The following is a 13,628-nucleotide window of genomic DNA, read 5'->3' on the forward strand; positions in this document are numbered from 1 at the left end:
TTGCATTATTACATGCATGCATGTTTTTATTGTTAATTGCTGAGCCTGATTGTTTAATTAAAAATTTAATGCACGATTCTTTGAATTGTTATCCCTTTGTTGAGATATGCAAACTGCATAATGGATGTGTGAAATTGTAATATTTAACTGGCACCTGATAACTTTTCCAAAACGTTAAACGAACCGAGAACAGAATGCAGTTGTCTCTCAGCTACCATGTATAGTTCTGAAAAAAAACCCAGTAAACTGAGCACACTTATTTATTTTTCTCAGAAATCTTTATTAACACAGAATTACTCAAAATCAAAAATGTCTTTCGTTAGTTCAATTGAGAGCAGGTCCAGTGGAAAAAGTCAATTAGAGTATGACATTTTAAGGGACGTCCCCTACAAACATACCCCTTCCCAAGTCCTGCGAGGAGCTAAAGTCCCAATTAGCCGAATTCGTCCCACAGATCAAAAAGCACTGACAAATCTTCGTGAAATTGTGGAAAAACGTTTGGCTAAACCGCAATTAAGTTCCTTTGATCAGAGTGTCCGGAAACCGTTTTATCAAGCAACCGCTAACATAGACAAGGAGACATGGGTGCTAGGAGATAAACGGAATCAGGACACTGCAGACGTTAGCACTCATCCTAGCTATAATATTTTGAATTTCCAATAGTAAGTTTGATATGAAAAAAACAAAATTTGTCTTCTTAATTCCTAACATTTCTCTTGAATTCAGTGACTTGAATTGCTATTTACGATATCTCGAGGCGAAAGAGATATATGATAAGCAGTTCAAGTTTGAATTGGAAAGCTATATCGACAGCAAATCGACTGTTTTTGAACAATATTTCACAAGAAGGTAAATTATAAGTAACATATTAATAGAATTAAAATGATCTTTTAATTAAATAAATCCTTTTTCATTTGCAGCTTCTTCAGCTATACAACACTTTGGCCACCTTTGCATACAAAAGCCGAGATAGATTATTTTTATAAAAATTTCTTTCAATTGACAAGCAAACAAAAGAAACGTTTAAATTATTTAATGAAAACCAATATGAGTTTAGGTTGCTAACCAATGAACAAACAAAAATAAAATAAAAAATGAAACAAATGAATTATTATAATCCTCTCTTTCAGTGGCAAAATGAAATTCAATTTTCACTTAAATCACATTCAATTATTAAACATTTTATTTATAAAAATGTGTGAAAATATTTGTCACATTCGTTTTGTTTATTATTATTATTTTGTTAGCTCTGTTGTTAACAGGAAGTTTGTCATTTGTCAAACAGTATACAGAATTTTAGCTTTTATTTGTTTGCCTTTAGCAAAGCAGTTGAAAAATCGTGGAAAGAGTCAGTATTTGTGGAATTGTTCATTGCCAATGTTGGCCTGCACTTTGAATTCTTTTGTGTAAATTCATTATAATTAAATTTATTAGTTTACAGTAAATAACTCCAGGCACAAAACTTGATCCTTTATTCACAACGAATTCAATGAATACAAAAAGGGGGAAAAAAAAACAACCATAAAAGTCAAGGCGAAATTTTAAATTGAATAAGTGTCGCTGGTCAAATAAAATCTAGGACACGTTTTAAATGTTACAAACAAAAGCGACTTACAACAAAAAAACATGTATTTATTCGGATATATATATGCGTAACCGCAGGCAAACATTGATTTGATATATTCATTTCACACACTCTGAATATTTGTTTTTCTCTTCTTATTTATTCATTCATTTTTCTATTATTTTTGTGTGTAACAAGTTATTAAAAGTAAATCAAATGGAATAAATTTTAACTATTTTGCCATTCAAATTGAACTAATCTGCAGTATTTATTTTCAAATATTGAATGTTGCTTTCAATATGAATGTTCAACCTATTTCATATTTCTCTTTCTATGTAAATAGATGTTGAAATTTAATAAAAATAAACATTTTTCGACAAATTAGACAAAAAAATTCAATTTTATAAAAGTTGAATGTTGTTATGGCAATGTTTTCGCAATTTCAGAACTCTCAGAGGATGTGGTTTGTATTCCTAATGATCTGATATTACTTTCTAAACCCCCTACTCTTTTGATTTAATTAAAGGTTTGAAATTTAATGCGAATAAACATTACAAAATTCTTCTCCACTGGCATCTCTGCAACTTTGAGCAATAAATTATAATTTCCGCATGGTCAGCCATTTCTCTGTTTACTTTTTTTTGTGTGCTGTTGTTGTTATAAAACAACCAAACACAGTCCAGCCCCTGGTCATTCGCCGGTTTTATAAAGCTTATAATAAAACAGAAAAAACAAAATGTTTGAATTAAGGCAAACAAAAAAAAAATAAGGTTGTTACTGCATGGCTGCAAGGTGTGCGCCAATTTCCGGAATATTCAGGTGTGTCCATGAGTGTGCCTTCACTGCGTTTTTCGAAAACGTTTCATAAAATGAATCTCTTTTACTGAGCTGTGCTGACTAGAGCACATGTTGCCATAAGCATTTCCACTGAATTTCATTTACAGTGACAGGAAATCATTTTAGACTGGTACAGACAATCTCTCTTTACTTTTCATATTTAACTCTTTCTATATTACTCATACGCAATGTTGGCAATCATGGCCACATACATACTAAGTATTGCATTTTGTGCTAATAAATACAAATGGAATGTCCTAGTCATTTATTTACCTTATATCTTTATTCACTTGTGTAGTCAATTTTACACTGATTTCACTTGGTATAAAGTGAATGCTTACCGTTTGAGTTGGTAAATGTTGTTTAGCATGTGCTACATACATATTTAACAAGCAAATGGCAATCATGAGCAACCATTGCTGCCAGTTCACCCTATTTAAATGTATTGAATATATTTCTGTGTGTGTTGATACTCTAGAGCCAAAAGGGCAATAAGACTCCCATATTGATTTTGCAATAGATATTCAATGACTACTCAACTGAAATGTATTCAACAATTAAAATCAAGATTGTTGTAATCAAAATAAGGCAAGGTAATTGAAATTTATGTACTCATATATTATATGGAAACAGTTTACTTATGAAATAATGTAGTCTTAAAGCCAAAACATTAAGACTACTAAATTGTTGGTTGATACTTGGCAGCCTTTTTGATTTTCTAGTTGTCAACTGAGTATATTTATGCAAAAAAATAAAAACGAATATTAAAGAATTATTGTGGAAATATTTTGAAATGAATTGCCAATAACTTTTCGTTCTAGCGGCAAAAGAGAAAATTTAATTAGAATTCATTGTTTGAATCGCAAAATTTCCGAATTTCGACTCCAAAAGTAATTATAGTATGTACTCAAATTTATTCTGTTAAATTCTTTTTTAAAGAGTATTTGTATTTTGTACTTATAATGGTTAACAATTCAACAGTCCATAATTTTGATCATCAACGTTCTTTTTTGCTGTTTGCGAACTCTTCCTCTGTGTCGCTCTCTGTCTTTTTGCTCTCTCTCTCTCGCACTCTGTCTGCGATTATGTGTGGGTAAGTTCCTTGTGGCTGTGGTCGTGGTCCGTTTGGTCGTAACTTCCGCTCACCACTTGAGTTTGTTCTTGGGTCCATGTTTGTGCTGGTGTGTGGCATTGCAAAATGCATTTTATACGCAATAAAAATACACTTACGAGATTTTTACAGCTCGCTCGCCTTTGCGACCTCCTCCGCCACAGCTCCTACTCCTCATCCGCCACTTCGCGTACATTTGTTCGCATACTCACTTACTCACTCACTCACTTGGTTGGTTGGTTGGCCGCCTTGCACAGACCATTTCCGTTTGGCAGTCGTTTTCTTTTGGCGCCGTTTTTCTACTATAATATTTCCTACTTACACACAAAATAAAAATGAAACGAAGTCAGTTTGGTTTGCCAGTGGCTTGTTTGTGTGTTGGTTAAGGAAATTTAATGAGCTACTTAATGGTGTTGTTGTTGTTGTTGTTGTTGCTCAGTTGCTACTGCAACTTGCTTTACGATTTTAACAAGTTGGTTGTTAAATAAATTTAAATTATATTGTCGCTCCCTTTACAAGCCATTGCTGCGGCCCGTTGGTCATTTTGTATGTTTGTTCTTGTTTTTTCTTAAATTTTTGCTTCTTTTTTGCCGCTGTTTCTTTTTTTCCCTAACCAAAAACTTTTCATTTGCAGACAAAAGTGAAATTCATGGCACCCACCCGACCCAGAAAAGCAGGCAACAAATTTATTAACAAACACTCAATCATCTGAATGGGTCTCGATTCATCTTCCGGGGCAAAGATACTTTTTATGCTGTGCGTATGCAGAAAATAAATTTCCCAAATTTCGCCTCATCATCATTTTTGTACCTGAGTGTTATATATTTTAACTTGCATGAGAAGGCACTCCAAGTTTTTGATGGAAACCAAATTTCAAGCTAATGCAAATTAGAAATCATTTATTTTTGGATACAGCTTAATTTTGCTTAATATTGTTAAAATTTATGCCATTTAAAAAGTGAATCTAAAAACAGTTTCTATCGGTAGCTAAAATTGCAAATTTTAAATTTCTAACCTTTTCGAATTCAATTTCCGAAATGAAATCAAAAGTGTGGCATGCATTTAAAATTATGTGGCACCGCAGTTCTTATCTTTAATAATGTCAAACAAATGCACACAATCATCTATACCAACGCACACTCACACTCGCACACACACACATAATCAGCAAGTGTAAAATTCAATTACATAGGCAATTGGCAGAAATGCACAAAATGCAAATCAAATGCTAAGTAAATAAGGTCACTTTTGTGCTGAAAACGGCAAATGATGTGGCCTTGTTGGCCAGCAATCAGCAAAATGGCAATGGATGGAAGCTGAAAATCGCATTAGACCCCAGAGCCAGTCCCAGCACCAGAGTCCACATCAACCAAGTTCAGTGGAAATGGCCTGAAGCTGTAATCAAATGTGCACTATAGAAAGCAAAAAAAAAAAAAAAGTGAGAGCTAAAATCATTTAAAATCCTTAATTTTTTGTATCTTTATTCGCAAATATCATGATCATCGATATACACACACACACACTTTTTGAACTGAATTGAATATGAATTCTATTGCATGGATGAAATCAAATTTTCGTTATGGCCGTTCAACGGTGCAAACCAAACTGAAAATTGCTGCAAAATTTACTTTGGCATTTTGACGGGCCACCAGACCGAACTTTATTCAGGCCAAAGTCATAAATTTAACCAGAAATCGGTTATACCATGGTTTTGCCATTGGTATAACTCCTTTCTATTCCCTTTTTTTGTTTTTCCTTTTTGCTACATTTTTGCCATGCATGTTAAATGAAATTATTGCAGAATTGTTGTCCTTTTTTTTTTTTTGTTTTGTATCTCCTCTTTGTTGTCCCGCATGGCGTATGGGTAATGTTTGCCCAATTCATCAATCAGAAAGTGCCGACTTTTAGTTACGTTTTTTCCTCCAGTTTTCTGTTTAGCTTGTGATAAATTTTTTTTGTTTTGGTCAATGTTCTAACAAAATGGATTAGATTTATGCGACAGTTTCCGCAATCCATGTGTACCTGTATGTATGTATGTATTTTTGTATGTATGTATTCTTCTATGTGCAACAACTTGCTTCTATATGCATATAAAGTTAAATATTCGTTTGGGTTTTCACTTTTTGTCGGTCACTTAAAGTTAAATTTGTCAGACATTTGCATTTCGGTTGGAAAGGTTTTTTGGTTTTTGGGTACTGGGGTAGAGGCCAGGCCAGGCCAGGCCAACTCGTTGCATTTAATCCAATTTTCTATGCAGTTGTCGACGGAATGGGAAGTTATATTCCCTACCTTTTTTTGTTTTTAGCAAATTTATCATGTTGGCACTGTGGAACTTTGGCGAACTTCTGCAGCATAATCAGGAAATGAGAGCAAATACTTAGTTGACCTTTTCACAATCATTTTGTTCAATTTCACATTTTATAATTTTTTTCAAAACGGAGTTTCAGCTAAAAAAAACTCAAGTTATTGTTAAAAAAAAAAGATGAAAAATTAATTAAGAAATATTTAAATGACGTTATAATGGATTTTTGAATACTTTTTCTGAAACTTTTTCAATTTGCATACACACTTTAATTTGGTTGTTTTTCTGTAGCGTCAAATTGTTGTTGTTTTTATCCATTGTGTTTTGGTATAGGTCAAGCAATTCAGCCCTGAATCGTTAACGCTGCTGGCTATTTTAAATGTTGGCAACACAACTCAATTAAGCCTGTAAGTGACGGGAAGGGGAGTTTCCTGCCTGATCCCACCCAAAAACGACATGCTGGCTACAGCCTAACCAAGCCTTCGGTTACGCCCCTTTACACACGCAAAGAGAGAAAGAGAAAGAGAGGAGAAAGGGGACGGTATAGGCCGCCTGGCACCAGGCATTATGGGTGCGAATCTGTAGTAGTCTGGACGGCCACTTTAGGCCAATTGACGGGCGTTGGTTTTGCCTGGCAGGTGTGCGAATCGTTTTTGCCACTCCATTGCAATCCTCATCCTCATACTTTGGACAAATATATGTATGTCCGTTTGTGTTTGTGTCTATGTGTCTGTGTGGCTATCCGTGTGCGTGTTAATTACATTTGGCTTGCATTTTGGCTAAAGTTTGGCCAAAATTGAATTACAAGTTTTTCACTTCAAAGCATTTAGTAAAATGTTTTCTTTTCCCACTTTCTTCTTGGCCACACATGTTTAGTGAAAGAGATAGAAAGAGAGAAGTAGAGCGATAGAAAGGAAGTGAAAGGTAGACGTATAAATTTGAACTTGCAAAAGTTTTTTTTTTTTTTTTTTTTGGCAAGAAAAAATACACAGAGCCTGACTGGGTTTTAGTTAGTCATTAAGAGAAGTATTCATCATTTACTTAAGCTTTCAGTAGTTATCTAATGTAGGACTGAAAAAACGTTCTATCTAAACAAAGAGAATTATATTTAAATATTGGACAATCCTAATTGAAGATCGATGAGAACGAGCTGTCTGCGTTTATTTGCCACAATTTCACATGATACAATCTTGATGGTTATAATGGCCAGTACTTTATGCCCTTGCGGGCATCATTAACCTTTCTTCACGCAAATAATGAGCCAGAGTCGGACCATTGTCTGAAATCTTGTTGTGTATGCCAACCCCATGATGATGGAGCCAGCAAACAATTCAAGTCTGCATAAAAGGGAAATTCATTGCCAAATTGCATAGAATATACTTTGAAAGTGCTAAGAAGGTGCCTCAGGCACCATTCTCTGCTCTGAAAATGACTTGCCAAATGAACTGGGTTCGGGACGAAGCATTTTAATTACCGCAAAGCGCATTACGTAAATGCTGCGTTGCAGTAGCAGCTGCTGATGATAAAATCGCATTCAATGCAAAGTTAATTAAAAAGCGCCAAAAAACATAGCACTCACACTCACTCCTTCCACCCATCCTATGCGACTTGACTTGGCTCGACTTGACTTCACTTTAATTAAAACTTAATTTAAACAAAAGAAACAAACGTACTCCTGCGCTCACTACGGCTGCATTGTGCCTTGAATCCAATCCATGTAGTCCGCAACGCGTGTATAAACACCCGGCCAACCCTCAAGCCCGCAACGATTACCAAATGAGACCACGCCCTCCTGATACCAGGCCCTCTGGTAGGCTTGACGCATCAATGGTCCACCGGAATCACCATCGCAACTATCATAGGAGAATTGGCCACCAACGCAAAGCTGGGATTCGATAAGATTTACTCGCCGGCTGGCAAACTTATCGGCACAATTTTGATGATCAGCTACGGCCAGAGTAAGCCGCTGCTTAATGGCACTTGTCCTGGCTAAGAAATAGATTGAATATTCGCAGATATTGTCGTTTAAAGTTCCCTAACAAGTCTTCTTACCTTGCAGTGTACGTCCCCAGCCGCTTACAACGAGAGGTTCCCCAGTTGAGATTGCTTGACGTGTGCTGGCCAAAGGCAAACAAACAGGCTGGACATACTCATTGAGATTCACTGGTTGACTTAGACGCAAAAGGGCTATATCGTGATGACGATTCTTGCTCTTGTCATCATACTGGGGATGAGGAATTGCCTGCTCAACTCCCACTTCTGTGATGGCTGGATTGCAAACACCTCGAACACAATCGATGTCCTTACTCGTATCATACTCGCCCACACGAACAGTAGTTCTGATGGATAACGAAAGATATGCATATGTAAAAAGAGAAATATTTGTTGGATTAGACGAAGATGTGGATACCTACAGACGACCCACTGAATTCTCAATTTCTCCTACAACGCAATGGGCAGCGGTAAGAACATAACGATTGTTAATTAAACTTCCGCCACAGTTCAGCTGTTTTTGTCCTCTGCCTAAAAGTCACAGTTAACGAAAAAAAACATCAGACAAGTTCTATATACTTTAAAGATCTACTTACGATTCACATACTCCAGAAGAACCATCCAGCTAAACTCATCAATGGCCGTGTCATTGCCATTGTAAATCTTATCGGCAAATGAATCAGGACCACATTTTGGTGGCACAGGCAACAAATCGCTCGCTGTCATGGCATTAAAATTAATGGGTGTCGGCCTTGTTGGCGGTGGGGTTACAACGACATTCGTCACATAATTCATATCACTTGTACAGCAGACATGAGGCGTAACACCTACACCATTGTAACACTGCGATTCCCTTAGGAAATTCCGTTGCTGATCGTTTAAATTTACGTTTTTCACAACTTCCAATAAGCTGGGGCAGTCATAGATCGAAATGCAATTACCGCTATTTCGATTCGGATTAATGCAATCTGGAAAAAATGTGTAAAGAAATTAAAACAATGCAATTATAATAACTCATTACCATTTTATTTTGCGAAAAAATGTATAATGTTGCATAGCATTATCTTATCTATATAATCCGCTGAGTAGACCTTAGGCAAAAAATGCTTTTAACTTTGTTTCATTTATATATCTGTATGTATATATAAATGAACAGTTGTTGTCTTCGGATATGAGTCACATTAAACTAGACTTGATTGGTAATTTGCTTTAATTGATTGAAACTGGAAATCTGACTTGTAATTAAATATTAACTGCTAGTTATGCTATTCCTATTGCAATAGTTTTACAACTTAAATATGATCCCTTTCTCATGTATTTTTATAATTCATTCATAAGATGTATTAATTACTTTACAAGTATAGGACTGACCTCCCTCTCATTGTTTTTGAATAAAAGTTTAGGTTGAAGTGAAAATAGGTCACACAATTTGATAAGTAAGGAGAGAATTTTGCAATCTTTTAGTTAGAATACTCGCAATACATTCCCAGCTTAATACGAATCAGAATTTGCATATATTTGTGTGTATATAATGTATAAATATATATTATATTTTTGGCATTACCTTGATTGATATTTAATTAAATTTAATCACAAGATCAAATGTGAATAAACTGTCAAAAGATCATCCACTTTGATTGAATACTACACAATTGAACTGAGAGAATTTTTGTTTTGACATCATTCAATTGTTATTTAAGACACACATTTTCAAGTGAGTAAAACAATGTAATTGGTTCAGCAATCTTTCCAACGTTCAATGACGTCGTCGTTCGCACTGATAACCGGTCAAACGATGTCATCGAGTCAAGTTCACCGTCAAATGAATCACTACGATTAGGTAAAGTGAGGTACTTACTTTGCTGTGCGTAAACCATAACGTTTAGGTGTTGCAACAAATAGATGCAAATAAAACCCAGTCGCAATTGCGTTGACTTCATGTTTGTCTGCTGGTTATTTCCCACCGAAATGTACGAGATTTTTTTTTTTCCTGAATGTAAACTACAAATTGTATTGAGCCGGAATAACCCACACTGACTTCGACGCTTGACAACTGAGCGTGGGGAGCAATGGGAGAGATCTTTTATACTAAAACGATAATCAAAATCTGAACTTGTTTGAGTAGAGAGCCCACCTAAAGCCGGTTGTTGGAAGAGCGAATATGTGTTGCTTAAAGCTTTCTCTCATTTAAAGCTTCTTTGATAATTGAAAAGACATAGCTTTAGACTTTTTTGTGGGTAATAAACTTTATATAATTCGAATCCTCGATCTCGCAGATTCTCATTAATAAATTTTATAAAGTTATCGATTAGAAAGATCACGTATAATCGGTTGTCATAATTTTTTGTAAGCGCGCTTTTTCCTTTTTGTTTAATTGGAAAAAATTCTTACTAGTCGAAGCCAGTTCTTTGGCATTATGCAATGGTGGCCAAAGCGTTGTATAGCTCATCATTCTAGAAAAGTGATATATATTTTTTAAAAGAAAAATATTAAGAAATTTCAGTACAACTACCTGGCAAATTGACATGCCTCTAGGGCAGACGATTGATAATCAATTAGATTTCTAATCTCTTTTTGGAATTGTGCCTCATACTTACGACCAGCTTGTATATAATTGGCAAGGCAACGCATGCGTCTGCAAACGAAAAGGCTTAAGAAAATCAAAATTACTCAAATGGCAACTTACAGAGGTATATAAAATCCGGAATAGCTGGCACATCTGGATGAACTAATCGATGAGTCTTTACGGATATTTTTTTGTCCAAAAAAATCAATTGGATCCTTTATCTCGAAATTTTCTTGTTTGAAAACCATATCCGATATATGGCGGCTTCGCATATGCACATATGGCTCATTAAGTCTTCCGGTCACTATATATCTCTCTGTCATTCGACTTTTACGATTAATGTTCTTAAGTGACAAGCGTGAATCACGAGTTCGCATTACGCTGGTTCCAGTCGGATTTAAGTGAGCAGCCAGATCATACCCGATCAGGGATTTATGAAATTCCATTTTCACAGACATCGTTTGTTATTGGGCGTGCGTTTAAATACTTAACTATTTTTTTATATTTTTTTTTTTTTAGTATATGGATTTGGTGTTTTGTGTGTATTTAATGAGAAGTCTCTTTGAAAGAATTCTGGTATCAATATTTCTATATTTAATAGGCTTGCTATGATCATTTGCTGGGAAAATGTTCACAGAGCCGTCATTCTTATGAAAAAAGTTTCTATACTACTGATATCATGTTTAGTAATCGCAAAAGCATTGACTTTCTGTGTCAAACATTATTAGAAACAATTCTCTGATAATACATTAACTAGAAATGGAGGAGGACACATTTCAACTCCTACCACAATACTCTATGAAATATATTTCCTCACGTCATGAAACAGATGATAATGCGAGGCGCGACACACGAAGGACACAACAAGGCTTTCTTCATTTCAATTCGCCAAAATATGTATCAGAACAAGAAGGTGCATTGATATCATCCGTTGAAGATTATAAATATCAATCTAAAGAAGTAAAGGGTTTCAAAAAGAATCCAAGTTTCTCACAGTTCAAAGTTAGCTAGTAAGTATATAAATATACCACCAAGTTCTTAAGTGTTTCATCAATTATCTTAAACATCATTTAGTAATGTGATATGTGATGCTCGCTATAAAAAAGCTCAAAAAGTTTATAATGCGCAAATTCTGCGTGAAATTAAAAACCATATAAAGTATTCAGCGACAGCCAGCGATGCAGCTGCTTTGGTAAGGTAAGTTAATAACTTTCTTTTCCATGAAACAGATAATATAATTTAATTTGGATCTTCAGATTGACCGCTTATACTTCTTGTTGGCCCCCCTATCATAATTTAGCCGAATTGAAGCAAACAAATGCAACATTTTATAAGCTTTCTGATAAAGAGAAGAAACGTTTTTCTTATATTATGAATACTGATTTTGTTTGAATCTCAACCAAATATAAATTATATATTTTGCTATAAACATGCAGTTTTATTTATGTATATTTAATATATATATTATTATAACTTCCAATTATAAATATTGTAACGCTGGCCTGTGATTTCGGACGCATTTCACACTTAGTTTGTTTTTTTTTTATATATCTCAAACTTATCTTCCAGTATGTTGGTCCATACAAATAAAAGCCACAAAGAAGATGACTTGCAGAAGAAAGGAGAGAGAGAGAGAGAGAACAGGCAAAGAAGTGGAGTGAAACTTTTGCGAAACTTGTTTTTCCTTTGCCTGTTGGCATCGAAGCGAACGAAATGCTTTAGCCTCCTACTGTTTCGATGCGTTTCCTATTCTCTATTCCTTCGAGCCAACTCCGACTGCCCTCTCCCCTTGACTTTAGTGCACGGTCCAACGCTCAGGCTTCTGTCTATATCTAAGTCTTGATGTCTATCTCTTGTTGCCTGCTTTTGTTTTTTGCTGGTCTATTCATAATTCCCCAACGGGAGATGGCACAAATTGAAAAGCAAACACGTGGCTCCATAGTTGGCCTTATCACTCGGTATGAATAAAAAGACATAGAAAAGGGGAAAGTAGGGGAGGAACGGCCACAGAGTCGCTGACACTTCGTCACTATAAGTTCGTCTGACATGCCTCTTTTTTCTGTTCTGGTCTGTTCTAGTTCTACCTCCATTTCCCACTTTACTTCACTTCACTCTTCACATTGTGTGGACAGGGTCCCTGTTCTGTCTATTGATGTCACTGAGATGGCTATTTTGTTCTACTGTGTGGACATTGTTTGGGTCAGCATTTTGCCATTTTACAGTCGTATGCACTGGCCTTTAATGGTCATTATATTGCACTCTTGTTCCTGGGGCTTGGGCTTGTGCCTGTGTTTGTGCTGTTCCTCCTTTTTCTTCTTCTGGCGTTGTTTAATAATTTTCCTGCCCAACCTCAGGAGTTGTGCTGCCGGAAAATCCAAGCAAAACTTGTTGGATAGATATTCAACAAAGCTGCTGTTTTGCAGCCAGTATAAGTCCAACTTTTCTTACCATCATAATGATGGAATTATGCAAGATAGCATGGTTTCTAAGCCAATGATAGGGTCTATGATCTAATTTGCTTGTCCGCTGCTCAGTTGGTGTAAAGTTCTAGATTAAGTTTTTCTTCTCTATTTTGTTTATCATCTGGACCGAAGTCTGGAATCCCTGTGTATGACAGAAAGTGCATCAAATGCAGGCCACTTGAACTGATTGTTGTTGATGCCACAGGTGTCAATTGTTAATCCAATTAAAGCTTTCAGTCGCTGAAAGATCTTAACATGTTGTGTACATTAGGGCACCAAACAAGGTATACCAAAATGTTTTCCTTAACTTCAATAAAGTTCGTTTCTAGGCAGTTTAATATAAATAATTCAAAAGAGTTCAGAAAACATAACAACATAAAAGCCGCTTAAAAAAATGTTAGACCTCAAAAATTGAATTTCATTCCCTCAATGGTTTTTGCATTTTTAATCTCGTTTTTGTTTAATTGCATGAATATTTAAATGATGTTTGGCCAATCTATCGAGCTGTCAAATGAAACATTTTGTACAAGATTCTGAATTAAATTCCAACGTATATTCAATTCGAAAGTTCTCTATACCTTTTGACAGGTAAACCAAAAGGAAACAGCTTTAAGATTTATGAGTTCCAATTTGAACTTTTTGTTCCTCCTCCTTGTTTTTTTTTTTTGTGTGAAAACAATGTTTAAATTAACAAAACTACATTAAATTTATGTCTCAATTAGTTTTTCCATGTTTTTATAAAATTGTTTGCCTTCTCTTTTTCTCTCTCGTTCCCCCTCCCTCTGTCTCTCTAC

At 35.3% G+C, this 13,628-nt stretch overlaps 2 protein-coding genes and 2 long non-coding RNA genes across 4 annotated transcripts; 2 read left to right on the forward strand and 2 right to left on the reverse strand.

The window, feature by feature from the left end:
- The first annotated feature begins 237 nt into the window (after window positions 1–237).
- On the forward strand, window positions 238–1,117 carry LOC137585472 (uncharacterized). Its single transcript, XM_068301261.1, has 3 exons — window positions 238–662; window positions 727–849; window positions 921–1,117. The coding sequence occupies exons 1-3, from the start codon at window positions 310–312 to the stop codon at window positions 1,063–1,065; spliced, it is 621 nt and encodes a 206-aa protein (XP_068157362.1). The 5' UTR covers window positions 238–309; the 3' UTR covers window positions 1,066–1,117.
- A 6,315-nt stretch (window positions 1,118–7,432) lies between these two features.
- On the reverse strand, window positions 7,433–9,847 carry Sp7 (Serine protease 7). The gene is made up of 5 exons (XM_068299969.1): window positions 9,665–9,847; window positions 8,403–8,774; window positions 8,229–8,337; window positions 7,867–8,153; window positions 7,433–7,803 (listed from the first exon to the last, which is right to left on the reverse strand). The coding sequence occupies exons 1-5, from the start codon at window positions 9,744–9,746 to the stop codon at window positions 7,499–7,501; spliced, it is 1,155 nt and encodes a 384-aa protein (XP_068156070.1). The 5' UTR covers window positions 9,747–9,847; the 3' UTR covers window positions 7,433–7,498.
- A 186-nt stretch (window positions 9,848–10,033) lies between these two features.
- LOC137585483 (uncharacterized) lies at window positions 10,034–10,920 on the reverse strand. The gene is made up of 3 exons (XR_011033575.1): window positions 10,493–10,920; window positions 10,319–10,441; window positions 10,034–10,259 (listed from the first exon to the last, which is right to left on the reverse strand). It is a non-coding gene; the product is annotated as an uncharacterized lncRNA (long non-coding RNA).
- A 171-nt stretch (window positions 10,921–11,091) lies between these two features.
- On the forward strand, window positions 11,092–11,801 carry LOC137585556 (uncharacterized). The gene is made up of 3 exons (XR_011033596.1): window positions 11,092–11,382; window positions 11,447–11,569; window positions 11,629–11,801. It is a non-coding gene; the product is annotated as an uncharacterized lncRNA (long non-coding RNA).
- The last annotated feature ends 1,827 nt before the right edge of the window (window positions 11,802–13,628 follow it).

Source organism: Drosophila tropicalis, unplaced genomic scaffold (assembly GCF_018151085.1).
Source record: "Drosophila tropicalis isolate 14030-0801.00 unplaced genomic scaffold, ASM1815108v1 contig_878, whole genome shotgun sequence".
Classification (NCBI taxonomy): domain Eukaryota; kingdom Metazoa; phylum Arthropoda; class Insecta; order Diptera; family Drosophilidae; genus Drosophila; species Drosophila tropicalis.

What these genes read in the sequence shown, in the direction of transcription:
- LOC137585472 (XM_068301261.1), top strand. Translation starts at nt 310, where the DNA reads ATGTCTTTCGTTAGTTCAATTGAGAGCAGGTCCAGTGGAAAAAGTCAA. An exon ending in AATATTTTGAATTTCCAATA is followed by an intron (nt 663 to 726) that starts GTAAGTTTGATA and finishes TCTTGAATTCAG; the next exon opens with TGACTTGAATTGCTATTTAC. An exon ending in GAACAATATTTCACAAGAAG is followed by an intron (nt 850 to 920) that starts GTAAATTATAAG and finishes TTTCATTTGCAG; the next exon opens with CTTCTTCAGCTATACAACAC.
- Sp7 (XM_068299969.1), bottom strand. Translation starts at nt 9,746, where the DNA reads ATGAAGTCAACGCAATTGCGACTGGGTTTTATTTGCATCTATTTGTTG. An exon ending in TATGGTTTACGCACAGCAAA is followed by an intron (nt 8,775 to 9,664) that starts GTAAGTACCTCA and finishes CATTTTTTCCAG; the next exon opens with ATTGCATTAATCCGAATCGA. An exon ending in CTGGGGACGTACACTGCAAG is followed by an intron (nt 7,804 to 7,866) that starts GTAAGAAGACTT and finishes TCTATTTCTTAG; the next exon opens with CCAGGACAAGTGCCATTAAG.